The sequence below is a fragment of the Fonsecaea monophora genome, assembly GCF_001642475.1.
Source record: "Fonsecaea monophora strain CBS 269.37 chromosome Unknown Scaff2, whole genome shotgun sequence".
NCBI classification, from domain to species: domain Eukaryota; kingdom Fungi; phylum Ascomycota; class Eurotiomycetes; order Chaetothyriales; family Herpotrichiellaceae; genus Fonsecaea; species Fonsecaea monophora.
Genome location: NW_019173933.1, coordinates 247206 through 273399, shown reverse-complemented (window position 1 = coordinate 273399; position 26194 = coordinate 247206). Strand labels below are relative to the sequence as shown.

Sequence of the window (26194 nt, the reverse complement as noted above, 5' to 3'; positions counted from 1 at the left end):
CACCACTCACTCTTCTCTTTTTGCTGCCACTGTCATTGTCCCATCCCACCAAACACTCCCTTATCCTCTGCCTACCCTTACACGCAATCTGGATTTTGCTTTACGCTGCATTGTCCAGTCTTGCACCACAATCCTCCCGCAAAGTACGTCAGCTTTTCTCTGACAGCATCTCCCATCACCGGTGCCTGTTCGAGACTTCATATTCCCTATCTTTGCTTCTTTGGCGCTCCCATCTCTCCAAGCGCCATCTTACTCTCCTCGGAAACTGACAACAGTACCAGCTTCAAACCGAGTCGCATAGGTATCTGGAACTTGAATAAGCAGTCATGGTGAGTGCTTGAACCCATCCTGCGATACCGCTTCCGCTAACCCTGCCTTGTAGCCTGTGTCCGGGTATGTGCATACCATCTGCCTTGAGATCCTGTTATCCATTGCGCGCCGCAGTGCCTCTCTAATGCCTTGATCCCACTAGCCTATCTGTCAACCCCGACTGCGTCTCAAAGTTCAATGATTTGAAACTCGGTCGCGGCGGTCCCAAATACATCATCTACAAGATCTCCGATGATCAGAAGGAAATCGTGGTAGATGAGGTCGGCAGCGAGCCGGACTACGACGCCTTCAGAGAGAAACTCATTGGCAAGAAGGAGGCCAATGGCAAGGACCGTCCCTCGTACGCTATTTACGACGTTGAATTTGAGCTTGAGGGCGGTGAAGGCAAGAGGTACATCCAATGATAATCATGTTAGCTTCGTGGATAGGTATACTGACTTCAGCATGAAGATCCAAGATTGCATTCATCACCTACATCAATCAGGACAACACTGGTGTCAAGGTTTGTCTGCCCTTACAATTTCCCGCAGTTGCCACGGCTAAGATTTTCTGGCACAGTCCCGCATGGTGTATGCCAGCTCCCGCGAGACCTTGAAGAACGCCCTCAACGGAATTGCCATGAACTGGCAAGCGAACGACCCGGGCGAGTTGGAATGGGCCGATTTGCTCAAGGAAGCCAGCAAAGGCAAAGGAACAGTCTAAGAGCAGAATGAATATGGAGGCGGGTTGGACAACACTTCGACGTACCAGCAACAAAACACCATTACCACGAGATATATGTTGGTCTTGTGGCACCTGAGTGCAAGGGCACATCTTCCGACGAGCCGAGCATGGCAAACGGGTAGGGTATGCGCCGTTGGAGCACGCCCGACATTTGATGCTGTGACGAAGATAGAACATTGCAATGTTGAATGGCCGAGATAGATTGTCTCAAACAAAAAGCTCGAAGCATTATCTCTTGTCTGGAACGTTGGAGTCTTCTTAGCCTATTGTGCTTGCACCGGTATGCCTGCGGGAGCCTTGTCCCAATATATGCTCGCCCTGTTCTGGTCACCCTTCTCAGCAAATATACGCCTCTCTGCATGTCTCTGAAGAACAATCGGGCGCGGAGAAGTCCATTTGGTCCATCTTCAGGGTTACATGTCATTCTGGTGCGGCTGATCGGAGTCGTAATTTTGGTATTCCTGAGTACGGCATTACGACGAGGGTCGACGCCGTTTCGTGCCCGGGTGATGTCATTTCAGGTATACATGTAATTGTTCAGTTGCTGTGAGCGAAGCCGCGCACGCCGTAGAAGTGGTAGCCAGCGAAGAGTCAGCGTGTACACACAGACAACTATTGCATCTCAAGTACCGAGTACAGACGTAATACCAACTTGGAGGCTGTGGGGTGATGGTTGCTGATGTAGCGGTAATTTTACTCAGTGCCAAGGCCAGAGAGCTAGCGAATCCTCTGCAATGTGATTGAACTTAGGATCTCGAAACAACGACCTCAGACAATCATTCTCGCTCCTACCAGGTTCAACCCATAAGCAACCTGCTACGACAGAGGCGGCCGAGCTCCAGGCTTCGGTAGGGTATTCAAAGTTCGACTTTCGTATGTATTGATCGATTTCACACACTTCCAGCAAGATGTATCTCCGCTCCTTAACCCGTGCAGCTCGTGCTTCCACCAGCACCTCGACAGCATGCACGCGAATCACGTCTCCCTCGATTCGATGCTTCCAATCCTCTGCGCGGTCCCTGGCTCCCACTTTTGCAGCTACTCAACAGCTCCCTCCCATGACTAGCCAGTCCCAGATGCGATCGGCCCATGCCATCTCCAACCCTACGCTCGCTGGAATTGAAAAGAGATGGGAAGCAATGCCTCCACAAGAGCAGGCCGAGCTATGGATGCAACTGAGAGATCGTATGAAGGTTGATTGGAACGAGATGACTTTGCAGGAAAAGAAAGCTGGTATGTACTGGCCTCGCCTCCACGGAGGGACGCGGCAGGGGTTAGATGTGCTTGACGAAGCTTCGATGCCCGCTGCTTCCTACAAGAAGCCATGAGAGACCGCTCGGGAATATTTACTGATGCTTTAACAGCATGGTGGATTGCATTTGGACCTCACGGACCTCGTGCAGAGGTGCCCCCGGGCGAATGGACCAAAGTCTGGCTTTATACGGCAGTTGGCATTGGAATTTCGCTGGCTACATTCATGCTCATCCACGGCATGGCAAGACCCCCTCCACGAACCATGACCAAAGAATGGCAAGAAGCTACCAATGAATATCTCAAGGTGAGTCGATCTTTGTATGAGGCTGCCGCGGAGTTCTGGAAGGCCTCGCAAGGTTTCTCTCACTTAAGAACCAAGCTGACACATCTACCTACAGTCCGAGAAGAGCAACCCTATGTATGGTATCAGCAGTGAAGGATATTCTGGTCCAGGCCACGTTCAAAGCAAGTCTGCTAAGGCTCAGGGCATCAAGCTTGAACCGGACGAGTAAGCGACGGTGGTGTGAAGGGTAAAGATATGCGGGCTTGCACCAGCGCATCTGGTGGACTTTTGTACTGTGACTAGTATCTCCAGAAAGCAGGGATCTCATTGTGTTTTGTGAATACAGAAAAAAAAATCCACAACTTTTCCCTGAAGCTGTGCCTTGCGGCCGCTCTCTGATTCGTGCGAGACTGTACATAGATTAAAACAGGCGTTGATTGAAATCGGTGGCAGAAAGCAGTTCCTCTAATTCTACGTACGAGTCATACAAATTCCCGTTCAGCCCTAATATTATTCTAATTTGCGAGGTGACGGCGGTGGTGGCTCTCGAAAATTGACGAGGCACATACTGGAGATCGGGCCTTGCCGGAGACAAATGGAGGTCCCCAATTAGGTATAGCGCCGAACCGAGCTCAATGAACAGCAACTTTGATTCTTTGACTTCAAGTTTCTTCACTTTGCTCCTGATCCCATACCAACTCTCCCCTCTACCTTTCAATCCTCACCTTCTCGTTCATCTGCAAGCATGCTCAAGAGGTTCGTGTGCTCCCCGGCATACACATGCAGAGCTTCCCGAGTGCTTTTCTGGTCTGTTGCTGACACTGATTGAACAGCGGCATCGCCCGTAGCTTGGGCAGGTCTGCCCTTGCTCGACCTTCGATCTCCCGACGCGCCTTCGAGCCTCTCCGGAGACAAGCCGTTCCAGCTCTAGCACAGCGATGGGCGTCGACAGATTCTGCAAGAGATGGCAAGATTCACCAGGTCATTGGTGCTGTCGTTGACGGTATGGGAAGAAAAAATCCTTTCCTGCGCGCATGGAGCTCCCCCAGAGCTCTACTATCATCATATACATTCGAGATTGGATCGATCAATCAAGCTAATGGTTAATCAACAGTCAAGTTCGATACCGAACAATTGCCTGCCATTCTCAATGCCCTAGAAACCGACAACAACGGCCAGAAGCTTGTGCTGGAAGTCGCGGTACGAACACACAGTGAAATTGTGGCTAGCAAGCTGGAGACTGATGGTAAATAGCAACATTTGGGTGAGAACGTCGTGAGATGTATTGCTATGGATGGTAAGAGAGACCTCTTCGCACACCCAATTGACCATGGCTAACTCTTCCATTCAAGGTACCGAGGGTCTTGTCCGAGGTCACATAGCCACCGATACCGGCTCCCCCATTAAGGTCCCTGTTGGCCCAGGCACTTTGGGTCGTATCATGAACGTCACTGGCGATCCGATCGATGAAAGAGGTCCCATCAAAGCTGACAAATTTGCCCCCATCCACGCCGACCCCCCTGAGTTTATTGAGCAAGCCACAACTGCCGAAGTATTGGTTACCGGCATCAAGGTCGTGGACTTGCTGGCTCCTTATGCCCGTGGTGGAAAGATTGGTCTCTTTGGTGGCGCAGGTGTCGGCAAAACCGTGTTTATCCAGGAGCTGATTGTGGGTACATCTGGCCATGTGGGTTTCGATGACTAACTGTCTGCAGAACAACATCGCAAAGGCCCACGGTGGTTACTCCGTCTTCACTGGTGTCGGCGAGCGAACCCGTGAAGGTAACGATCTGTATCACGAAATGCAGGAAACCTCTGTCATTCAGCTTGACGGCGAATCCAAGGTGGCCTTGGTGTTTGGTCAGATGAACGAACCTCCTGGGGCTCGTGCTCGTGTTGCCTTGACCGGGTGAGTAGTTCCATGCCCTTCTTTAACCCTTTGCATCTTTGCGCTGGCGCTCCTCTTTGTGCCAAGATCCTCGCCAAGTCTACTTGTCATTCCGCCAAGACCATCCGCCAATATGGCAATGCGTTTTGATGTCGAACTGGATTCTGGTTCCTATGCTAATATTTGTACTTGCTATCGACAGATTGACTGTAGCGGAGGAATTCAGAAATCAAGGCCAGGATGGTATGGATCTATCTAACTTTAAGCATCCGGACATGTTTGCTAACGCTCGTAACAGTGCTGCTTTTCATTGACAACATCTTCCGATTCACTCAAGCCGGTTCCGAGGTGTCTGCTCTGCTAGGCCGTATTCCATCTGCCGTCGGTTACCAACCTACCCTTGCCGTCGACATGGGTGCCATGCAGGAACGTATTACCACGACCCAGAAAGGATCCATCACTTCGGTGCAGGCCGTCTACGTGCCCGCTGATGATTTGACTGATCCCGCCCCTGCCACGACCTTCGCTCACTTGGACGCCACCACCGTGTTGTCTCGCGGTATCTCTGAATTGGGTATCTACCCAGCTGTCGACCCTCTCGACTCCAAATCCCGTATGTTGGACCCTCGTGTTGTCGGCCAAGAACACTACGACACCGCATCCCGCGTCCAGCAGATGTTGCAAGAATACAAATCTCTCCAGGATATCATTGCCATTCTGGGTATGGATGAATTGTCAGAAGCCGATAAGTTGACCGTCGAACGTGCCCGTAAACTGCAACGTTTCCTCTCTCAACCCTTCACCGTCGCCCAGGTCTTTACTGGTATCGAAGGCAAGCTTGTGGACCTCAAGGACACGATCAGCAGTTTCCAGAAGATCATCAATGGTGAAGGCGACGACCTACCAGAAGGTGCCTTCTACATGGTGGGCGACTTTGAGAGTGCCCGGGCCAAGGGTGAGAAGATTTTGGCTGAGTTGGAGAAGTCGTAAATGGTCGGCTAGAGGTGGAGAGGAGCAGAAGATGAGCCTGCCATGCAAGAGCGAATCAAGCTCGAGTCTCGAAAAGCATTGCATCAAGCACTGTGGGGGAAACAGGGAGTGGGAAGTGAAGAAGTTAGAAGGAGAGGAGAGCAGGAATCTTGTACATTGACCATCCTCCTTTTATTCCTGAGATCAAAATTTTCCGCTTGTTTTGTAATTTCTGCTGTATCTGATGCGCTGATAAACCCGCTCGCCAGTTGGTGAATCTCGATGTAGGTGAATGGCTTTACAGGCACATTGTTGGTGCCGCGGATTGCTAACTAAAGGTGTCGCAAGCAAGTGTCGGGATACTTTGGATTGGCCTTGTTTTTCCTATCTATATAGATAGGGGTGGTGGTGATGTCTCTGGTGCATTGCAGATAAACTACAACATGACATGTCCGATCTGAAGTCGCTGTGAATCTCAGGACGAGCAATCGAGTGTCACTCCTAACCATTGTTGCCAGATCTGGTCTTTGAGATTCATTCTTCCTATTCACGGAAACCTATTGTCTATACCCTGACCTTGTTCCGCTCAGCCTTTACAATTCATTTAATCTATCTCTTCATCTTCATCTTAGATCTCTTCTTCACACGTTTATAACACATTCGACTTGGATCTACATACACCCGTGCTACCCTACGCCCATTTCAAGTCTCATTGAAACATATCTGAAAAAAGAAAACAGTTTGATTGCTTACCACCATGGCCGGATCTGAAGAGGACTGCTTCTGCAAGGGGTCGATCCCAGTGAGGAAGACCTGCCTGTTGATGATGAAGCTGTTGCGCAGCATGACGATGGATTTCAGACGTGAGGTCTTTGGAGAGATTGCCCGGGAGATGGACACGGATGTGGACTCGCTGTTGTGAGTACCACCTCGTGTGCAACTCATCTAGTGATTAATGTATGTGAGAGAGAGAGAGGGAGATAGAGAATCTAACGTTCAATCTCGCCCAGGTCTCTGTATCACAAGATCTGCATCAGCAAAAAGTTGGCTCGACGGCTTGGATGTCCTGACGCGATCGACAAGAGAGAACGACTTCGGCGAGGACAGAAGAAAAGAAATCGAGAGAGGTTGGCGCAGCGGTCTATCAAGAGGGAAGCTCGAATGGTGTCTGAAGAGGAACAAGAGGCCAAAGACACAAAGGACGCCGAAATGGGGGTCGACGAAGAAGAAGCAGCAGCAACAGTGACAATTGATGTCCCGACTCTCAAAGAACAAGACCACGAAGGCCTTGAAGCAAGAGAGTATAGTGGCCTGGCCCAATACTATGGTGAGACTGATACGGTCATTTTCTCTTGTGTCAATCAATGATCACTAACAGCCTGGGCTATATAGGAGGTTCTTCGCCGCTTGACCAACACCATCGATTCCCATTTGAAGCTGATGATGGCGAGTTGATCTATGAGTTGGACGAGGACAATCTTCCCTAAGCGATGGGCAGTGACTGGTGGTTAAGGCCCCTGGCGCATCACCAAGCGATGAGTGCGTGGCAGAAGTACCTACAGTCGGAATGGTTTAGCGAGGAGAATGGAGCATTCAGGACATGAAACGGGAGCTTTTTGGGGATTTTCCCACTTGCTCTGAGTAGCGATTGGGAATTCTTTGGCGATGGTGAAATGGGATGGAGGATGATACTGTGCTGTCGATAACATCTCCATTACGAGACACTCCACAACCTCTTATGAAGCTGCCCAAATGGGATTGGGGTAGAAATCCCAGAGGATCAAGGCTTGTGAAATAACTAATGAATGGGGCCGTCGGGCTGGTTTCTCGACCCGAGACGCCGTCCGTTCTCGTTCTCTCTCGTCTTGATAAATACTAGGGAACATACGGGATACAACTCTACTCGCTACATTGTTGATCTAGCTCGTCGTAGGATGATGGGTAAACATTATCCACATGTCCATATCCCCGACATTGTCTAGCAGGATTGGCCATTACCAGCATCACTAGCTACCTTCTAACTACCGGTTACATTTGTCCATCTCTCCGGGATCTTCGCCCTCTAACACCAAAATGTCCACCCCCTCCGATAGTTCTGCAACAATCCACCATCCCCTTGTCGCCTGGTCCCCTAGTCCCTCCATGTCAAAGCTCTATCAATGCCACTCACTCACTCCTTGCTGCGATGCCCGTTTCCACGCCGCGTCGCTTGGCCATGCGCTTTCCCATGCGTTGGACCAGGCCTATCCATGACATGGACTTTTTGTGCTTCTTGGTTCTCGACTCCCCCTTTGTCTAACTGCGCACGGCAGGCGGGTCAGTCAGACGCAATCATCTTGAACATGCCACCATGCCGCCGTGCGTATCTCGGTGGCGCGGTCCTTGAGTGATGGTGGTACCTTGTAGGAGTGAGCGATCGGCACTTCTCTCTAACGGTTTGCTTCGTTTTCTTTTCGTCTTCCTTTCCTGTCGTCCTCTCTTATCACCTCTTTTGCTGTCTCACACATACCAGCCAGGGGTGGCTCGTTTCGCTATGGCAAAGGTCGACAAGACAGATGTCCTTGAGACGGTCGAGCCTGGTACGGACTCGGGCGAGTCTATCGGTCACAGCCATGATGCCAAAACGCCCGAATACTCGGAGAAGAACGTCGCGCAGGCGTATCCAACAGCGACAATCGATGGCCATGGCACCTCTCTCAGGGTAAACGAAACTCACCGTTGTGTGTCGTATGGAACAGAAACCCGCTGACTCGTCGGATTCCTTTAGCGACTCTTCAGCTTCGCCCAGCTTCTCGCCTTTTCCTTGACCTTTATGGAGTCCTGGGAAGTCATGGCCATGTCCGCCCTCATCTTTTCTTTTGTCTTTTTCCCTGAACCACGCGCAGAATTGCCCGTCTGATCAATCTTCATCATGGTAGGAACATCTCGGCCACCTTCTGGAACGGCGGCCCGCAGTCCCTCATCTGGGGCTGCATCGCGGTCGTGATCGGGTCTCTGGCCCAAGCATTCTCCATGGCAGAACTGGGTTCCATCCTCCCCATAGCCGGCGCGCAGTACCATTGGACGCATATCATGGCCCCCGAGGGCGCGAGGAAGTTTATCACTTGGATGCAAGGTGCGGCGCCTCCATGTCCAACAGCTGTTCTTACCACGAAGTTTCCACGCTATTGACACGGAAGCTCATACACAGGCTGGGTGACTTGGTTTGCCTGGGTCTCAGCTCTCGCAGGGAGTGCCTCTGGCGAAGCGGCCCTCCTCCAAGCCCTGATCGCAGAGAACGTGCCGGGATACACGGCTGAGCGATGGCATCTGACCTTCATCATGTGGGCGCTGTTGATCTCCTGCGGGCTCATCAACACCTTCACCTTCTGGCTCGTGCCCTGGCTGGAGCTGGCCTCGGGCATTCTGCACGTCATCTTGTTCGTCATCTTCGTCGCCGTCCTGACCGCCCTGGCGCCCAAGCACGACACGACTTTCGTCTTCTTCACCGAATCCATCCTGTCCGGCTGGGACCGGAGCAGTTTCGTCGCCTTTAACCTGGGCATGCTGGTGCCTGCGTGGGGGTTTATTGGTTAGTAACGCTGAGAACTTGCTTTTTGTCCTCACTCTTTGAAGAACTCCCTTCTTCTGACAATGCCTCCCCGGAAAAAGGATTCGACGGCGTCGTGCACATGTCCGAGGAAGTCCGCCGGGCCAAACACGCCGTCCCGCGGTCCATGGTCCTGACCATCGTCATCAACGGCCTCATGGCCTTCAGCATCATCCTCGTCCTGCTCTACTGCCTGGGCAACCTGGACAACGCCCTCGACGCCTCCTACCCCATCATCCCCATCTGTCTGAACGCGACGGGGTCCATGGCCGCCACAAACGCCATGGTTTCTGGACTGATCATCGTCACATACTTTGTCGTCGCGGCGAGCGTTGCCTCCGTCTCAAGGATTACCTGGGCGTGGGCGCGAGACGGGGCTCTGCCGCGATGGTTCTCGGTGGTGAGTTTTTTTTCTCTCTGCCCTTTCTCTATTGGGACTGTTGAGATTCCGCATCACACCTTTCTGGGTAATGGTCCTCCTGTTCTACCACCTCGGATTTCTGATAGACTGCTATAACAGATCGACCGCAAGCGTCACGTCCCCGTCAACGCGACGTGGCTCCCCATCGTCATCGTGTGCCTTTTGGCCCTGTTCCAAATCGGCTCCACCACCGGCACTGCTTTTAGCGCCTTCACGGCCCTCTCCTCTCTGGGACTGTACACGTCCTACATCATCGCCATCTCGTGCATCCTGCACGCGCGTCTGACGGGCCGTCTGACCGATAAACCCCAAGCCCCTTCCTCATCCGGCGCATCTTCTTCTTCTACTGTTCAGTACGGCTCCTGGCGCATGTGGCCCGGCATCGCCACGCCGGTCAACATCTTCGCCCTCTGCTGGACCATCTACCTGACCATCTGGTTGCCGTTCCCCACGACCCTGCCCGTCACGGGCACGAACATGAACTACGCCCTGCCCATCTACGTGTTTGTCGTGCTGTGTTCGCTGGCGTATTGGTTCCTGTGGGGTCACAAGCATTGGCCCGGGTTGGATTTGGCGGCGATAGGCATGGTTGAGGCGCATGAGTAGTGCCACTTCTGACCAGAAAAAAAAAGAGGGGGGATCGTGCGAGGGGACGGGAGGGATGCGGAAGAGAGAGAGGGATGGCGAGGCTTTGTGGCACTTTGTGGTGTGCGTCGTATATTGTCAAGATGTGAAGATATGAATACAATCAATCACATGGTGGTAAAGGTTGAAGGGGACGAAAGAGTTTAGACGTGGCGACGATGACGAGGTCAGCTTTTTGCAGATAGAAGGACTCGGCGCCGGCAGCTCTCAGCTCTCAGCTCTCAGCTCTCAGCTCACAGCTCAGTGTTTGTGTAGGTGTGGCTTATGGCCTGAAGCGTATGGCGTATGGCCTACTCGTATACGCGCCTCTGGAGTCTAGACAGTCACTACAGTCCAGCCTGGCAGAGACCGCAGAGAGCAGACCCGTTGAATCAAGACCACGAAGAAAAAGGAAATCCAAACAAACACAAGAGCCGTGCGCGTCACCTCAAGCGTCGAGAATCTCAACATTGAAAAGCTTAAGATGTACTCTCAACAGTCGCGCCTCTCTGACGACCCCGTCGACGGGATTGATTATCCCACCATTCGTGACGACGTACAGGTCCTTTGCATCGGATGCTGTAGCTCCGAAAGAAACTGCAGTAGGTCCTGTTGTGTCCCGGTCAACCTCGACCTCGCGATCCGAGTCGGAGTTGGAGTCGAAGCCAGGTTTCGGTTGCGACGCAGATGCCTCTTCAGTAGACAACTGAGGGCGGTATAGGCCAAGAATGACTCGTCGCTCTGCCGCCGCATTTGCTGTTCCTCCTGAGCCAGCGGAGGCGCGGGGAGTCGCTGCAAGTAGAGAAAATCTCAGCACCGTGTTCATCGGGTTCGTCGCAACATAGATATTTCCTTGTCCGTCGATGCAGAGGTCGTCACCACCACAACCACTTGCAAGAATCTCGATGTCGACCTGCTCCTTTGAATTGCGTGCAGGAACTGTCGTGACGTCTTGATTCTCGACTTTTATCCGCCCTAAAATCGCGCGGTCCGAGTTTGTGAAATAGATCCAGCTGTCTCTCCCGTCGTGATGGTATTTGACACCATTGACCCCCGGCCAGGGCGGTCGTGTCGTCATTTTCCCCAAGAGAGCGTGCTCGAGCCAGATGTCCACGTTTCCTCTTACGATATTGTAAGAGTACAGACGTCCTTGATACGACTCTGCCATCAAGATCAAGGGTTCTGAGCGGTGAGGGACAGCAGTGCCTCCGTTGAGCCATGTCGCGGCGGGAACTGGGGCGAGGCGCTTGACTTTGACTCCAGTGGCCACTTGGCCTGTGGCCGAAGTCTTCGCAGGGCTCGCATATGGGAGAAATGAGCGCATGTCCAACTCGTAGACCCACCACGTGCCCTTTTTGCCATGAACACCAGAGAACAGGTAGAACAAATCCGGTGTAATTGGGGATTCAACGATTGCCTCCGCGGCAGGGGTGGATGCATAGGAACCATGACCTTCGCCTTCTCCTTGTTCTTGCTCGTCAGGCCCGTCAACAGCCAATGACTGCTCGACCTGCGCGTCTTCGGGCGCAAATTTGTGAACCAGCTCCAAGGTTGCCTGGGTGGTTCCATCCTCTGCATGAGGGTTAATATACCAGATACTCCCACTCAACATGTCGGAGACGAGGATCGAGCCATCACGACGCACGGCAAGGTTCTCGAGAAAGGAGCCAGGAGGGAAAGTTGCAATCGTGCTATACGGTGGCGGGAGTTTTGGGAGAGATCCTGTGATGTGAACAGGAAGACTATTGTCCTCTAAGTCGGCTGCGGAAGTCATGGAGAGTGGTAAGGTGCGGTGAAGACAATTAACAAAGAGGAGTATCGAGGAGAGATTTGGTTGTTCAGGATGGTAGCAGGGCATGCGCGTCTTAATAGCAGACATGGTGCCTTGCGTTGAACCATGCTGAGAGGGAGGCGTTCGGTCGGGTTGCGGACCTCACACTCGAGCTCTTTCTTCCTCCTTCAAAGCTTTCGATCTGTATGTTTGTAAGCATGATGAATTACTCACCTTCTCATCTCGCGGATTTGAGACTTCACTAGCTCGGCTTCAGACATCTTCAGGCAAAACCCTCGTGCTTCAGAACGAAAAAGCCGCGGAAGCTTCACCTTCTCCTCACCAATGCCCAGATGTGGAAATTTTGGGAACCCAACAACAATCTTGTGGAACACCATGCCGCGCCGTGAAACATACGTGCTTCATCTGCTGAAGACCTGCTTGGCTGGCTCTGCCAGTTCACGCGGAGGCCAGGAATGATTTCGGAGCTGTTGTGCTGTTGCCAGGATGAATTGTATGTATGTTGTTGGAAGAGGGGACTGAAGCAGCTGTGCCTTGTCACTGTTTCCGCCCGCAGGCTCGACCACGCAACAACAATAACGGGTATATAATTCAAGATCATTTTGGATTTATTATTTTTTGTTTTATTACACTGGTATCTGCACAGCTGGAGAGCTACAACCACAACTATGATACAACGCCAGATCGCGCTAGCCGTTGCACTGTCATACAACACGACTTATGCCATCCATCCCCACACCGGCACGCGACCAACTCCTCTTACCACCATCCCTGCGGTGTAGCTGTCCCTTCTTTTTTCTCTCTAAGCCCCATTGCCGCTTGAGCAAAGATCTGATTTTGTAAGATAGACAAGATTTTGAACTTGAGTGGAGTGTAATGTAACAAGCTTCGTAAATATACAAAAGAGGTAGGTAGATCAACCTGTTTCTCCGAACGAGCAAATCTCCTCCAGCTTGAGTTGAGGGAGGGGAGCGATCGTGAGAAGGTGGTGATTGGGAGGACCCGACGAGATGGTGTTGCGGATTGCTGCTATACCAAATGTGCGAATGTAATCGCTGGAACGCAGGAAGAATCGCAAGTGGCTGTAGGAAAGGGTGAGGAAGGGTGGATGTAGCCTTCCTCATTTGACTTGGGGATTGTTTAGAAGCCGCCCATGCCACCCATGCCGGGCATACCGCCACCCATAGGCATTGCAGGCTTCTCTTCCGGTGCCTCCACGATGGCAACTTCGGTGGTACCCAGTAGCGACGCAACGCCAGAGGCATCAACGAGTGCGGTACGGACGACCTTGAGGGGATCGACAATACCCTTGCTCAGCATATCAACATATTGTCCACTAGCAGAGTCGAAGCCCTTGTTGAAGTCGGAACCGAATTCGTCCATAAGCTTGCCGACGACAACGCTGCCTTCCAGACCGGCATTTTCAACGATTCTCCGGGCGGGACGTGTGATGGCGTTCTTGATGATGCTGACACCGAGCTGTTGGTCGAAGTTGGAAGGCTGGACACTACCAAGGGCATTTGCAGCGGCCTTGATCAAAGCAGTACCACCGCCGGGCAAGATACCCTCCTCAACGGCGGCGCGAGTAGCGTTCAGAGCATCGACGACACGATCCTTCTTCTCACCCACTTCAACCTCAGAAGCTCCACCAACCTTAATGACGGCAACACCGCCAGACAGCTTGGCAAGACGCTCTTGTAGCTTCTCCTTCTCGTATTCTGAGGTGGACGGGTCAGCCATGACACCACGAATCTGTTCGCAGCGCTGGGCAATGGCGTCTTTGCTGCCTTCACCGTTCAAGATGATGGTATCTTCCTTGGTGATGGTGATGCTGCCGGTCGAGCCCAGCATGTCAGGGGTGGCCTTTTCCAGCTTGATATCGAGTTCATCCGTGAAGACAGTAGCATTGGTCAGGATGCCGATATCACCAAGGATGCTCTTGCGGTTGTCTCCAAAGCCGGGAGCCTTGACTGCGGCCACTTGAAGTTGTCCTCGAAGCTTGTTGAGAATGCAGACAGCCAATGCCTCGCCATCGATGTCCTCGGCAATGATGACAAGAGGTCGGCGCATTTGGGTAGACGCCTCAAGCGCGGGGATAATGTCTTGCACAGCAGAGATCTTCTTCTCGGAAAGGAGAATCAAGGGCTTCTCAAATTCGATCTTTTGAGCCTTGGTGTCGGTGATAAAGTACGGTGACGTAAAGCCGCGGTCAAAGCGCATGCCCTCAGTAACCTCGAGTTCGTCTTCGATTGTTTTTCCTTCCTTGACCGTAATCACACCCTCTTTGCCGACCTTTTCCATGGCATTGGAGATAAGGTTTCCAACATGGGTATCTCCGTTGGCAGAAATGGTAGCAACTTGAGCAATCTCGGCACTGGTGGTAATGTCCTTCTTATTCTTCTGGAGGAAGTCAACGACTGCGTCAACTGCCGCCTGGGTGCCTCTTCTCAAGTCCATAGGATTGCATCCAGCTGCGACGTTCTTGACGGTTTCGGAGAAGATGGCACTTGCGAGCACGGTGGCGGTCGTGGTACCATCACCTGCGACTTCGTTCGTCTTCGAGGCGACGTCCTGGATGAGACGGGCTCCGAGGTTCTCGAACTTGTCTTGGAGGGTGACTGCTTTGGCGACAGTAACACCATCTGATTGTTTCATTAGCTTTCAGGTAAGTGCTGGCATCGGAGATCATGGATGCTTACCTTTGGTTATCTTGGGTGAGCCGTAGCTTGACTCAATGAGGACATTGCGGCCCTTGGGACCAAGTGTTGTTGCAACAGCCTTTGAAAGAGTCTCGACACCCTTGAGCAGCTGGGCTCTTCCTTCTACTCCGAACTTGAGCTCTTTGTGAGCGAAGCGCAGTTGTTGCAGACTCCGGCCGGCTGATCTGGAGTATGGAGAAGGGGAGGATAGGGAGGATCGAGCTGCGGAGGAGAGAGCGCGCTGCATGATGGGCAAATCAAGTGGACGAGAGACAATGAGGAGAAAGAAAGGGGAAATAGAACAACTGATGAGTTGTAATATGGTAGGAGAGTTTCAAGGTTTTGATGCCAATAAAAATTTGGAGATTCTCGAAATCAACAGAATCGCAAGATGCAGCATGATTCCACTTTGGGAATAGTCGCTTGGCAACCAATAGGAGCCTTGCCGCCGCCGCCTCCGACTCTTCCGAATAAAAATCCTCCCTGCCCATTTCCACTGCGACATACTTGTACGGAGTACTGGATTTACCTCGTAGTGCTCTTATTGGTGTGGCCGGAGTTCGTATAATAGCCAGCGTGGAAGCATATCATGGCAAAGGAAAAGCAATAACAGTGGAATTTGATCCGATATGTCTCATGGTTGACATTTCGAAAAGCTCACACCTCTATCTTTTTTTTCCAAGTACATGGAGAGAATGGAAATGCACCGGTTCATAGCCAGCTGTCCGTGAGTGCCACCATACGTTCCAGTCCTTGACATCTTTTTCCGTGCTAAATTCTGGTAGTCGACGTGATCTCCGGTGTGATCCCTGTTGGTTCATACCTCCCTTTGCTAGGATCACTTGATGATATCCGACCAAAAACACATGCTCTCCGTTGATGCTTTTTGCCCAGCAAAAGAACTGGAACAGAAAGAGAAAAGAAAATACAGATTGCGTGATTCCATCATGGTCTTAAACTCCTCCCAGACTACACCACGAGTGCTCAGTGCCATGGAATATCACTTCACTTTTCACCGTCATGCAAATTCGTTGTGCTCAGGTATCTTCAGTTGTGGGTGATGTATCATTGAGTGACTGTTTAATCCTGTCAGCGATGACCTGAACTCCGTCTTTGCATGAAACTCACCGACGCCTAAGCATCATCGACCAGATAGTCACCAGCGTTCCAGAAGATATCGTCGTTTGCCGTGCTGTTCATCATGTCCTCCTCGTTGATCACATCGCCGGTATTACCATGTCCGAAGCCGGTATGCGGGGTCAAGAACTCGTTGTCAGACATCGATGGAAGAGTCGTGAACATCATGCCAGCAGCAATCGAATTGTTGCGGGATGAATCCGTGGACGAACCGTACATGCTCACGCTCTGGAACTGCGATGCTGGATACGCTTGTGGCACTGGGTTCAAGAACGTGGCACCGGAATATCCGAGCCCAGGAACCGAGTATGGGTTATGGATGAGGCCGACACCAATGTGACCATGATGACCGTATGTTCCGGCATTCGAGGTATTGAGGTGGGTGAAAGGAGCCTGTTTCGCAGTCAGCGTAGGTATCTATCAAGACTAAGATGCTAACTTACCGTAGTGGTGGAGATGATCTGGCCATATGGGAGACCAGCCACATTCTGCTGACCAAGAATTTGAGAGTCTACTTGCTGACCACCGAGGATGATGGTTGACGCTTCGCTAGACGCTTCGTCCGTGTCATCACTGCCACCATCGCCTTCATCAACGTCAATACTACCATAGCTGCCTTCAGCCTCTTCGTCTAAATATTCCGGGACTTCCTCGTCAACATCAGCTTCATCGTCGGAAGGTGCGGCCATGATAGCATAGTCACGCTTGATTCCACGAGTGCGACGAGTAGAGCCAACGAGTTCCTCTTCCTCCTGCTTGATAGCCTTGTGGTTATCAACAATTGTTGCTTCGACCGACGAGGGGGTGGGAGATTCGGCTTCATCGAGAGCTGCGGAAGCTTCAGCAACCTTCTTCGCCTTGGTCTTGTCGTTGCGGCGCTTCTTAGGTGTAGGATACTCCTCATCGGAATCATACAAATCTGGAACAGGTTCGTTATCTTCCTCGTCACTTGATTGGTGACGATGACCTTTAGCTTTCCCTTTTCCCTTTCCTTTGGATTTCGGTTCCTTCTTCACCGGCACATCTTTCTCTTTGGGAGCCTCCTTCTTACGAGCACGCTTGGCTTTGTCATAGATGGATCCCTTCTCTTCACCTTCGTCTTGGTCGTCCGCGTCCACCGCGGGAAACATTGGAGGAATTACTTCGAGCTTGACCTTGTTGCCCGCGTTGGTGTAGATCTTTGATAGTTCTTTTGTGACCATCCCACGCTTCACAGCTGGTGGCACAGGAATACCATGATGGGCCATGAGGTTTCGAAGCTTTGCAAGGTGTTGAACGATGGAGCCTTCAGTGAAGGTGGGACCCATGAGAGTCGCAACACGACTCCCTATGATTCCGGTCAGTGGAGACGAAGCTGTTGGTTTCTGTACTTACATGGAATCTTCAGGCCAGCTTCTGCACACGCATACTGAACACAAAGCAGGACTCCCTTGTCGAGATCATCTGGATGTTTGTTAGCAAGATGTATGCTGTTGGCATTTGGCAACCTCAACTAACCACTCCAACGATTGAGCACACGCTTTGCAGGGCGGTTTTTGGCAGGCATCTTGTCTTCTGCAAAGGACCAAGTGCCGTTAGTCTGTTGTTCTGTGTTGTCAGTCGAGCAAGAGAAAGAGTGTGGAGGGAGGATGTTTGTGTTATTTTGAAGAAGGGATGTGATGTCTCAGCGTCGTGGTGAATCTCCAGTTTTGCAGGCTTGGTGATACCAATTTCGTCGGGTCGAGAGAGTATCGCGAGGGCTTGAGACGAATCAAAACGTTGGAAGTCCGTCACTGGCACTAATTGAAAGCGGAGACGAGTGTCGAAACGGTGAATAGCAGACAATAGGATGAAGGATGGCGCAAGAGGAAGGAGGTTTTTGTGTGGGCAAATGTGCGTTGTGTTGAACAGTCACTCTCTTCTGCAATGGCACTTACCAAACAGGGCACAGCTGCCGCCAACCAAGCCTTGACAGCCCTCAGATCCGTTCCGAGCACGATGACAGACGTAGAAAGGGTATGAAGAGAATATTGATGAGGCAAGAGGGTTGTGAGAGATGTGATCTGGAGGTATGGGCTCTGTCATGGGCAGAAAGATACAGGGGGCAGAAATGGGGGAAAGTCTTTGTCCTGAAGGGGTGTTGGTAGTGAAGACCACCAGAACAACAACGAGGTCGCCAACGCCCATCCCCTTTGCGTGTTGAGTGCGCGTGTGCTCCTCTTCGACATGACACTGATAAAGGAAACTGAATTGCTATTGCTCTCCTCTGGCCTTTCTTTCTCTTGATAACCTTCTTCAAGGCTGGAAACCCCGCGAAAGAGGTGCTTCACCCTCCCATAACTTCGGATGGCGTTTGAAAAGGCACGGTGTCGACCGTCCAGTTCATGTCCACCTGCTGACTGAGAAACAGGGAATCGCCCTCTTCATACTATCTGACACCGTCAGTTGCCTCTGCTTCGCTGCGCTTCACCTCGTTGCGTCTCCGGAGCTGGATACCTCTTAACTGGTCAGTCCACCAGGACAACACTGCCTTTCGACTTCGACACAACGTCTTCTTCTCGGTGTCGTCCCGCCGGCTTTGGAACCGGCACAACTTCCTGTGGCTGGGGTGGAAGTCTTACCGGCACTGCTTCGACTGGAAAAGGAGGCTGAGTGATCTGACTTGGTGGGTTGAGATAGTCTTGGTTGCTGTATATCTCGAAGCCATTGATGGAACCGCCACTTCCCTCGCTTGTGAATGGCCATGCCTCCCTGAACGCAGGCGGAAAAGGAGGATAGCTAGGTACATCCGGTACCAACTGGTGACCAGTGCCACATGGGACCGTCGGGAATCCAGCAAAGGAAGGTCGTTGTCGTGCCAAATATGGACCACCTTGGAATACAGGACTGCTGGGAACAAATAGGGAGGTCGGAAGAATCATCTGTGGCACACCAGTTGGACCGGAAAGGTTTGGTCGGAGAGATCGATTGAATGCTTCTGCCTTTGCCGGTGTGGGTACAGAGTCATCACCTCGTGGATCGGTGATGGTCATCGTTGCTGGCCTGGAGCTTTCGTCGACTCTCTTCGACCTCCGAGAAGGGGCAGGGCTGTGTCTCTCCAGTTTCTGCTTCTTTGACGCCGAAGGCTTCTCTTCCGGATGCCTCGCCTTTTGCTTTGGCTGTGTTGGTTTCGAGACCGGGTTGGTTGCTGAAGCACTGGTAGAGCTGACTCCGTTGGCCTTCGCGAGCCTCTCGTATCGTTTGGCTCTTGCGGTCCGTCAGCAGGTCAGGTACAGCCGCATCAGCACGATACACTCACGCCGCTCCTTTGCTGATCACTCCACACTCTTTGGCAACCTCCATGAAATCGACCTGCCGCTGTCAGTCATCTGGAGCCTGGTGCGATAGCGAAGGACCTCACTCACCCTTCCGTGCGTGGCATGTTTGACGCAGCTCAAGAGGAACCTCAACTGGTCGTCTGGCGTGGCTCGAGACATGGCAACACCGGTGTGCGTCTGGACGAAATAAAGAGGGATCCGTTGATGAATGCTGTGGCCGGGACTGCAAATATGAGGTGAGTTGACGAAATGCTGTCAAAGGAGTACGGTAGGAGCAACTGAGGATATTGAGAGATGTTGTGAGAATTAAGTACATGGATCGAGCTTCCATCCGCAAGAGTCTCTGTCTGCTGTTGTATTTCTTTCATTGTGATGTCTTTGATTGTTCAGGGAAGAATTGCTAGGACCAAACTGCTGGGTTTTGGTCCGACTGTATCAAAGCCAAAGGAACAGCACTCACAATTGGACCTGGTAATGACAAAGGCATTGACGAGGTGACCAAGCACAAGGAAAGGCTTTGACTGACGGGACGTGCTGCCAGACAAGACAGAGGATGGCGGAGCTTGCGGCATGTTGCTTGCTGCGGGCCAGTGTGGTGTTTGGAGAGGCAGGTCTTTGTCTCTGAGACGATCTTAGGCGGACCACGTCAGGGTCGGTCCTGGGCTCGGCGCGGTTTGAAATTCTTTGATTGAACGCCTTTCCAGCGTTTGCGCTCCTCTGGACTCTTCTTGAATGCTTCTGTCAGGCGCAAAGACGCATTGTGCGCCTAAGATTTCCTGAATCTGTCAATCATGTCACTCTTGACAACCTCTCACTATCAGTTTCGGCCTCAAGCACGATCATCGAATTATGGACCTCTGGTCTTGGGAGTTTTTATCTGAAGTATCACGCTTGAACTACTTGAGATGCCTATACTAACGATCATAGGAAGATGTGATTCAGAGCAGGCAATGGGATGGTCGTGTGTATCATATCTGAATGCGCCCTGAAGCATCGGCACAGACATCTTAACATCGTCCTTACCACGCCAACCTTTGTCCACAACATCAGCATAGTCGGAAGAACGTCGGTGTTCTGAAGGCATGTACTAGTGGCCTTTTCGCTTGCTCTCTTGTCGATGGATTGAAGGACGGGTTGTGCCACTTGCTTGTCGCTCCCCTCTTCTCTCACAGCAAGAGACAATCAGGAATGTCCTTCAACTACGTTGCCACATCAGGATGCCTGGACCAAACAGTCTCCTTTATTCTCCGCCTCTACTATGCTATGGATACTGCGCAACAACGCTCGATGCTTGAAGTTACATCCTGGGCCGGTATCTCTGAACCACAATGCAAGGCAAATCTGGTTCAGCTCCTCTTCATTGTGCATGAGCCCAGCTAGCCAGCTCAACTGTGGATATTGAGACCGCATGCACTCCGATCTTGTTGAGATCTGGTCGGGCTGCTGTGCTACGATGCATACACAGAATACAGGCAACGAGTGGGTATTGCTGGTTGGAAATATGTGGTTGTCGCACAGCATTACAAGGAGCAACCGTCTTCCTTCCGCTTGGGAGCACGCCTCCAAGCAGGACTATCCCGAGTCTTGGAATATTCGGACTGATCTATGTAGTTTTAAACTCGTGTGGCATTTCATACCAGAGCATAATGCATATGGCGCCCTACATCGACAATGAGTGGACATGACCAGAAACTGTCAAGCACGGCTGTCCGTACCATTCTCGATCTCATGTTCATCATAGGTCGTCTGCCGCAAAAGGTCGGGTCCCCTTACCTTTGAGGTATTGATGCACGGATCTTTCGAAGCAGCAACTTGAGTCACAAAGCCCTTACATCAAGCTCTAAACGATTGCCGTCCACGACCATTCCAAAAATGCGGGAAATTGCACAGGCAGCCACACACTTGGATAAGGCTCGCTATTCAGGGGATCAGTGGTACGCCACGGTTAGGAACAATATTTCTCCGACAGATACCTAGAGGGTGCCTCCCTGTGAAGGTGTCTTTGTTGACACAGACGGAAATCAAGCTCCCAGTGCAGACCAAAGGCGGTTCCCTCGTCTCATGTCTGAAGAAAGTGATGTAATCCGTGGACGCTTTATCATCCCTGAGCGTTTTGTTTGTTTGTTGTCCGCATCCTCGGTGTTTGCTCCTCAGTGACGTCTGAATTTTACAGGGGCGGGGAGGCCGCGCCCTCGCCTGACTGTTTTCTTTTGTCTAGAACGCCGGCTGCTTTGATTGCTAAGTGCATCCGTTTTTTATTGGTGAGGCTCAGTTCCGCCTCATCGGGAATGTGCATGGAATTCCGCTTCAGCCTCCTGTATCTCTCCAAGGTCCCAGGATAGAAAGGTGCGGAGTGGATCTGTATTCCGCTACCACCAAAATTGCAATTACAACGGGTTGCAATTATTGGGGAACTTTTGCGCAAGCTCGTAAAGGCTTGAGTGATCTATAGTGGAGAACCATGTCAAATGTACGCTTACAAGGTGCTGTTCGTGCATACGGAAGTCTCAGGTATCTTGCCCACAAAAGATGTATACCTCCAATCACTGCGGACAAATGGAAAAGGTTATTGATACCGCGCAGTGGTAGGAGTGGCAGAGAAGATAAAATAATGGCAGCCGGTGGGATGGAATGTTCGGTCAAAGGACATGGTGGGTGCAGCCACTGCCATTGGCTGACGTAGTTGGTTTTCCCCGAGATTTCTGTGGTGGTGGTGAGACGTGCAAAAGCAGCACTTTTGGTGCCTGGGACTGCGATTCCATGTTGTCATCCTAACTAACATTTAATTCTTGCCAATCCACAGAAAAAACACTTCCTCGAATGCTTCGAGAGCTTTGAAAAACACATCATAAGCATGCTTCCTCCGCCTAGATGACCTCCGGGCCAATGCGCAAGCTTCCCACTACCATCACCACCACCACCAAGTGCGCCGCTCCAGCAGCATCGAGATGGGCTTCCATTTGTCCCAACCAAGCCCAGTTTCTTCGCAGGCACAAGTCAACGACCGCTTCTGGTGGCGGGTCTCTGCGCCAGGTGCTCCCCAAAAGACATCTAGCACAGGTTAGGCCTGAGCCCATATCCGAAGTCTGGTTCACATCCGCTTCTCCCAGATTTGGCCCAGACGACGACTTGCTTGGGTCTCCTGCGCCTGGTAACAGCAATGACCACAAGCCGCCGGATGAACGCTTGATTAGGTTGGGAAAGAGTATGTTTTTGCCCATGACATCCACCCTGGCAGAACACTGTAGAGTGCTAACGTGGCCGTCATAGCATTGCGAATATTGTCGCCTCTCCTCCCGGACATCCTTACCAAACCACTCCCGCCCGAGATCCTGTCTCCCCATATCTCCCTTCACCTCTTCCCCTCGACCCACCCTCATCTACCCGCCGTTAAAGGGCGCGTTGCTTACCGCGCCTCTCTTTGGACTGCCCCAGTCGCCTGGGGCTGCGTGCCTATCGTGGGCAATGTAAAGCTGAGAATCCTCTCGGAGAAGATCGTGCGGACCGGTTTCTCATACGCCACCCCTCCGCCGGAGGACGAGCAAGATCTCAGCGAAGAAAAACTGGTGGTGAGATGGAAGACGGAACCCAAGACGAACGGCCACGGCGACGGCGGTCATGAGGCCACAGCCGCATCGACCACAACCGATTCCAACATCAACCGCGGCCTGTCGAAACTGCTCGGCGGGGACACCCCCATCTTCAACCTGAACAAAGGCGACGACTTTACAGGTCTCTTCATCTTCACGTTCGACTCCAAGGGCAGGATAGCGAGCCACACGATCGAACACGCCGAGCAGAGCAACGGCTTCGATAAGACGAGCAAGGTCGTCACCCTGACGGACTGGTTGTTGGGCAAGGCGAAATGGGGGCGGAACAAGGAGGACGAGCTCATTCCCGGGTTAGCCATGAGGGTGTGTCGGGACGAATGGAATCTCCGGAGGGGACTGCCTCCAAACTCCTGAAAGGGCCAACCACTCTCGGGCTGAAATTGTATATGGTTGTCGACAAGGGTCGGCCGTCCAACATAGGCGCGCACCATGAGCTCACGGATTTTTATCCAGAGCCTCAATCTTTCGAAGACGATGATGTTGAGGCAGCGCCTCCTCCACTGCTGTCTAGGTAGGAATGCACGACGAAGCAAAGCGTGTGTTTGGAGTGGCACCTCATCGGAAGCCTTGAAACAAGACAAGTGCCGCTCAACTCTACTCATCCATATCTTGTAATAGATAAATTGTGCAATAAACAACCTTACAAGAACTTCGTTATGCCCTAACCATGTCGAGGACGTGGCACTGGCAGGATCTGATGCAGATTCAGCTGGCGCACCTGATCGACATTGGTCACTTTGATCCATCCTGAGTCTATAAACCTATTAAGAGTGATATTGCTGCAAAAGCTGTTGCGCTGGCTTCCGAATTTCCTGGACAGACCTCCTGTCACTTGTTCATTGTCCAGCCAGGGAGAACAAATCGTCCCAGAGGTCTTCCATCCACAACTGAAGTCAAAACGTAGACGAGGTGGGTTCAAAGAGTCGATTCAAGAGCAAGGACCTATACGTATCAAGTCAGTGAAACTGGTCCAATGACAGAAAATTTCAGCCACAGAAGTTTCAAGGATGCGAACTCACCAGAGCTGTCCTCGTAGGAATGTAAACTTGTGTAAAGTTCTTCCTGTTATTCCACGGCATGTCGGTCGTGAAGAATCTCGTCTCTTTTGCGTTTCTCCCGTGTCCACCGAACTCGGCGTCATCTGTATCGATGACGATCCGATAAACGCCCGGTACATCCACGCCCACTCTATAATCGGTGTAAGAGTTTGTGGGATGGAAATTGAATATCCACAGGAGACCTGCTCTCTCAAAGACTAGCACTTTGTCGCTTTCATTCTTCAAAGAGATGTAGGCCTGGGGACTATGGAGCCAGCCATATTTTTCTTCGGTCCACTGCATTGTACGGTCGAATTCATTTAAGAATCTATACCGAAGAAGATGGTCTTCGGTCAGATTCAACTGTCGGCGAGCGTACCAGAAGGAATTGTCGTTGCCTGCTCGAGGGAAGTCGAGCCACTCAGGATGACCGAATTCGTTACCCTCGAAGTTGAGATACCCTTCGCCCCCCAAACCGTGGGTAACGAGGCGAATCATTTTATGCAGAGAGAGCGCACGATCAATGGTCGGTGTCAAAGGGGTCAAGACCGACATGTGCGTGTACATCTCTGCATCGGCAAGCCACATCATCAGAGACTTATCACCAACCAGGGCTTGGTCGTGGGATTCAGCATAGGCGATAGTCTTTTCCCCATGGCGTCGGTTGGTCAGGGTGAACGCAATGTTTCCGATGTCCCACTCATCGTCTTTCTTTTCTTTGAGCAGCTTGATGTACATATCAGGGACCGCCATGGCGAGACGGTAGTCGAATCCTATTCCGCCTAGCGAAAGTTTCAAACATAGAGCCGGCATTCCGGACACGTCTTCGGCGATGGTGATGCAGTTCGGGTATATGTCATGAAGCATCTCGTTGGCAAGCATGAGGTAGACCACAGCTTCGACGTCCACGGATGGACCAAAGTATTCGTGGTAGCCTCCAGAGAAGCCGGTGCCAATACCGTGATGAACGTACAGCATCGAAGTAACCCCGTCAAAACGGAAGCCGTCGAATTGGTACTCCTCCATCCAAAATCGCAGGTTGGATAGTAAGAATCGCATGACTTCGTGGTGACCGTAGTTGAAAAGTCGAGAATCCCACAGCTCGTGTCGGCCTTTTCCTCCTTCGTGAAAGTAAAGGTGGTCGCTGCCGTCGAACATATTGAGACCGTCCAGTACGTTCTTGCTTGCATGGGAATGTACAACATCCAAAAGCACGGTGATACCCATGCCGTGGGCAGTGTCGATAAGTTCTTTGAGATCCTCTGGCGTTCCATATCTGGAGCTTGCTGCGAAGAAGGAATTGACTTGATACCCGAAAGAAGCGTAGTAAGCATGCTCCATGATTGCCATCAGTTGGATGACATTGTATCCAAGATACTTGATCCTCGGGAGCATGTTCTTGGTGAATTCCTTGTACGTGGCAACCTTCAGCTCCGGGGAGGAAATGCCCACGTGTGCTTCGTAGATGCGAACGCTCTTGGGGTAAGGAGGGCGAGGATTCTTGAAGACATAACGCTCCTCTTTGGGAGGGTTCCATAGCACGGCATCGTAGACTGGGGACACTGAGAGATCTTGGGTGACTCTGGTGATCCACGCTGGAATTCTTTCAATGCGTTCTCCTCCAGGAATGACCATGGAAATCTTCAGCTTGGTGTTATGGGCAATTCCTGGGACGCCATCTTTTGCAGGGATCCTCAGTTCCCATACCCCATATTCATTCTTCTTCATTGGGTGTGACTCTCTGTTCCAGTTGTTGAACTCGCCGATCAAGGAAGCTTGTTCAGCATTTGGAGCCCACTCGCGGTAGATTATCGAGCCGTCCGGCTCGAATGTGAAGCCGAACTTTTCATATCCACGACTGAACTTCTCCAGGCCACCTTCAGTTTGATTGATCTTCTTTATCCATTCCTGGGCCTTTGCAAATCGATACTTAAGATCTTCCCGAAAGGGTTCGAGCCAAGGGTCGAGTTGTATAACGCCTAGTGACATGTGAGAGAGACTCGAGGGTAGCGGGTGAGGTTTTATACCTGTTCCGTCAGGGGGAGCTTCACCGCTGGCCGGTGCAGCCATGACGGAATTTGCAGAGTCCTGATTCAATGCCATGAGGGGCAATAACAGTGGAAGACACAACAGAAGCTAGGACAGGTTGCAATAGTCGATTAGGTCGGGTCAAGAGAATACAAGAGCAAGACGTGAAGAAATGGCAAACCCTAGAAGCCCAAAAGTATTTATCGAGCTATCCTGGACGACCGATATCTTGTTGGAGGGACTTTTGTGTCTCGAAGGGAAAAATGTTGGATGAGGTGTTTACCTGGCGCAGGCAATGAGACCACTGGGGGACTGCGGCGAAATTGTGGTTTGAGGGACTCAATAATGACATCAACCCTCAACAACTAAATTGACGTGGGGAAGCTCCCAGCCTGCAAAGTGGCCCAAGTGGTCCATACCCCTGCACCCCCGAGCCTATCAATCGCGCCCACCACTCTCTGACCCGCCACTACGGAAGGGCCGTCATCCCGACAGTTTTTCCGTTCCGAACAG

At 51.7% G+C, this 26194-nt stretch overlaps 10 protein-coding genes across 10 annotated transcripts; 5 read left to right on the top strand and 5 right to left on the bottom strand.

The window, feature by feature from the left end:
• Window positions 1-326: 326 nt before the first annotated feature.
• Window positions 327-1032, top strand: AYO21_00488 (hypothetical protein; the record flags this gene model as incomplete). The annotated part of the gene is made up of 5 exons (XM_022650478.1): window positions 327-329; window positions 383-393; window positions 473-721; window positions 781-832; window positions 889-1032. The coding sequence occupies 5 exons, from the start codon at window positions 327-329 to the stop codon at window positions 1030-1032; spliced, it is 459 nt and encodes a 152-aa protein (XP_022517092.1).
• A 929-nt stretch (window positions 1033-1961) lies between these two features.
• AYO21_00487 (ATP synthase subunit beta, mitochondrial) lies at window positions 1962-5468 on the top strand (the record flags this gene model as incomplete). The annotated part of the gene is made up of 10 exons (XM_022650477.1): window positions 1962-2286; window positions 2418-2611; window positions 2706-2815; window positions 3424-3593; window positions 3705-3790; window positions 3845-3887; window positions 3943-4259; window positions 4306-4499; window positions 4681-4721; window positions 4777-5468. The coding sequence occupies 10 exons, from the start codon at window positions 1962-1964 to the stop codon at window positions 5466-5468; spliced, it is 2172 nt and encodes a 723-aa protein (XP_022517091.1).
• A 736-nt stretch (window positions 5469-6204) lies between these two features.
• AYO21_00486 (hypothetical protein) lies at window positions 6205-6934 on the top strand (the record flags this gene model as incomplete). Its single annotated transcript, XM_022650476.1, has 3 exons — window positions 6205-6365; window positions 6458-6774; window positions 6840-6934. 3 exons carry the CDS (start codon window positions 6205-6207, stop codon window positions 6932-6934), a joined length of 573 nt encoding a protein of 190 aa, XP_022517090.1.
• Window positions 6935-7980: 1046 nt separating this feature from the next.
• AYO21_00485 (hypothetical protein) lies at window positions 7981-10063 on the top strand (the record flags this gene model as incomplete). The annotated part of the gene is made up of 6 exons (XM_022650475.1): window positions 7981-8148; window positions 8215-8285; window positions 8333-8562; window positions 8638-9018; window positions 9099-9436; window positions 9557-10063. The coding sequence occupies 6 exons, from the start codon at window positions 7981-7983 to the stop codon at window positions 10061-10063; spliced, it is 1695 nt and encodes a 564-aa protein (XP_022517089.1).
• A 466-nt stretch (window positions 10064-10529) lies between these two features.
• Window positions 10530-11960, bottom strand: AYO21_00484 (hypothetical protein; the record flags this gene model as incomplete). The annotated part of the gene is made up of 1 exon (XM_022650474.1): window positions 10530-11960. One exon carries the CDS (start codon window positions 11958-11960, stop codon window positions 10530-10532), a length of 1431 nt encoding a protein of 476 aa, XP_022517088.1.
• Window positions 11961-13013: 1053 nt separating this feature from the next.
• Window positions 13014-14819, bottom strand: AYO21_00483 (hsp60-like protein; the record flags this gene model as incomplete). The annotated part of the gene is made up of 2 exons (XM_022650473.1): window positions 13014-14515; window positions 14573-14819. The coding sequence occupies 2 exons, from the start codon at window positions 14817-14819 to the stop codon at window positions 13014-13016; spliced, it is 1749 nt and encodes a 582-aa protein (XP_022517087.1).
• An 887-nt stretch (window positions 14820-15706) lies between these two features.
• AYO21_00482 (hypothetical protein) lies at window positions 15707-17255 on the bottom strand (the record flags this gene model as incomplete). Its single annotated transcript, XM_022650472.1, has 4 exons — window positions 15707-16102; window positions 16153-17036; window positions 17084-17152; window positions 17207-17255. 4 exons carry the CDS (start codon window positions 17253-17255, stop codon window positions 15707-15709), a joined length of 1398 nt encoding a protein of 465 aa, XP_022517086.1.
• Window positions 17256-18195: 940 nt separating this feature from the next.
• Window positions 18196-19164, bottom strand: AYO21_00481 (hypothetical protein; the record flags this gene model as incomplete). Its single annotated transcript, XM_022650471.1, has 3 exons — window positions 18196-18934; window positions 18987-19039; window positions 19093-19164. The coding sequence occupies 3 exons, from the start codon at window positions 19162-19164 to the stop codon at window positions 18196-18198; spliced, it is 864 nt and encodes a 287-aa protein (XP_022517085.1).
• A 2712-nt stretch (window positions 19165-21876) lies between these two features.
• On the top strand, window positions 21877-22970 carry AYO21_00480 (hypothetical protein; the record flags this gene model as incomplete). Its single annotated transcript, XM_022650470.1, has 2 exons — window positions 21877-22210; window positions 22276-22970. 2 exons carry the CDS (start codon window positions 21877-21879, stop codon window positions 22968-22970), a joined length of 1029 nt encoding a protein of 342 aa, XP_022517084.1.
• Window positions 22971-23531: 561 nt separating this feature from the next.
• On the bottom strand, window positions 23532-25723 carry AYO21_00479 (1,4-alpha-glucan-branching enzyme; the record flags this gene model as incomplete). Its single annotated transcript, XM_022650469.1, has 3 exons — window positions 23532-23558; window positions 23636-25632; window positions 25681-25723. 3 exons carry the CDS (start codon window positions 25721-25723, stop codon window positions 23532-23534), a joined length of 2067 nt encoding a protein of 688 aa, XP_022517083.1.
• Between the last annotated feature and the right edge of the window lie 471 nt (window positions 25724-26194).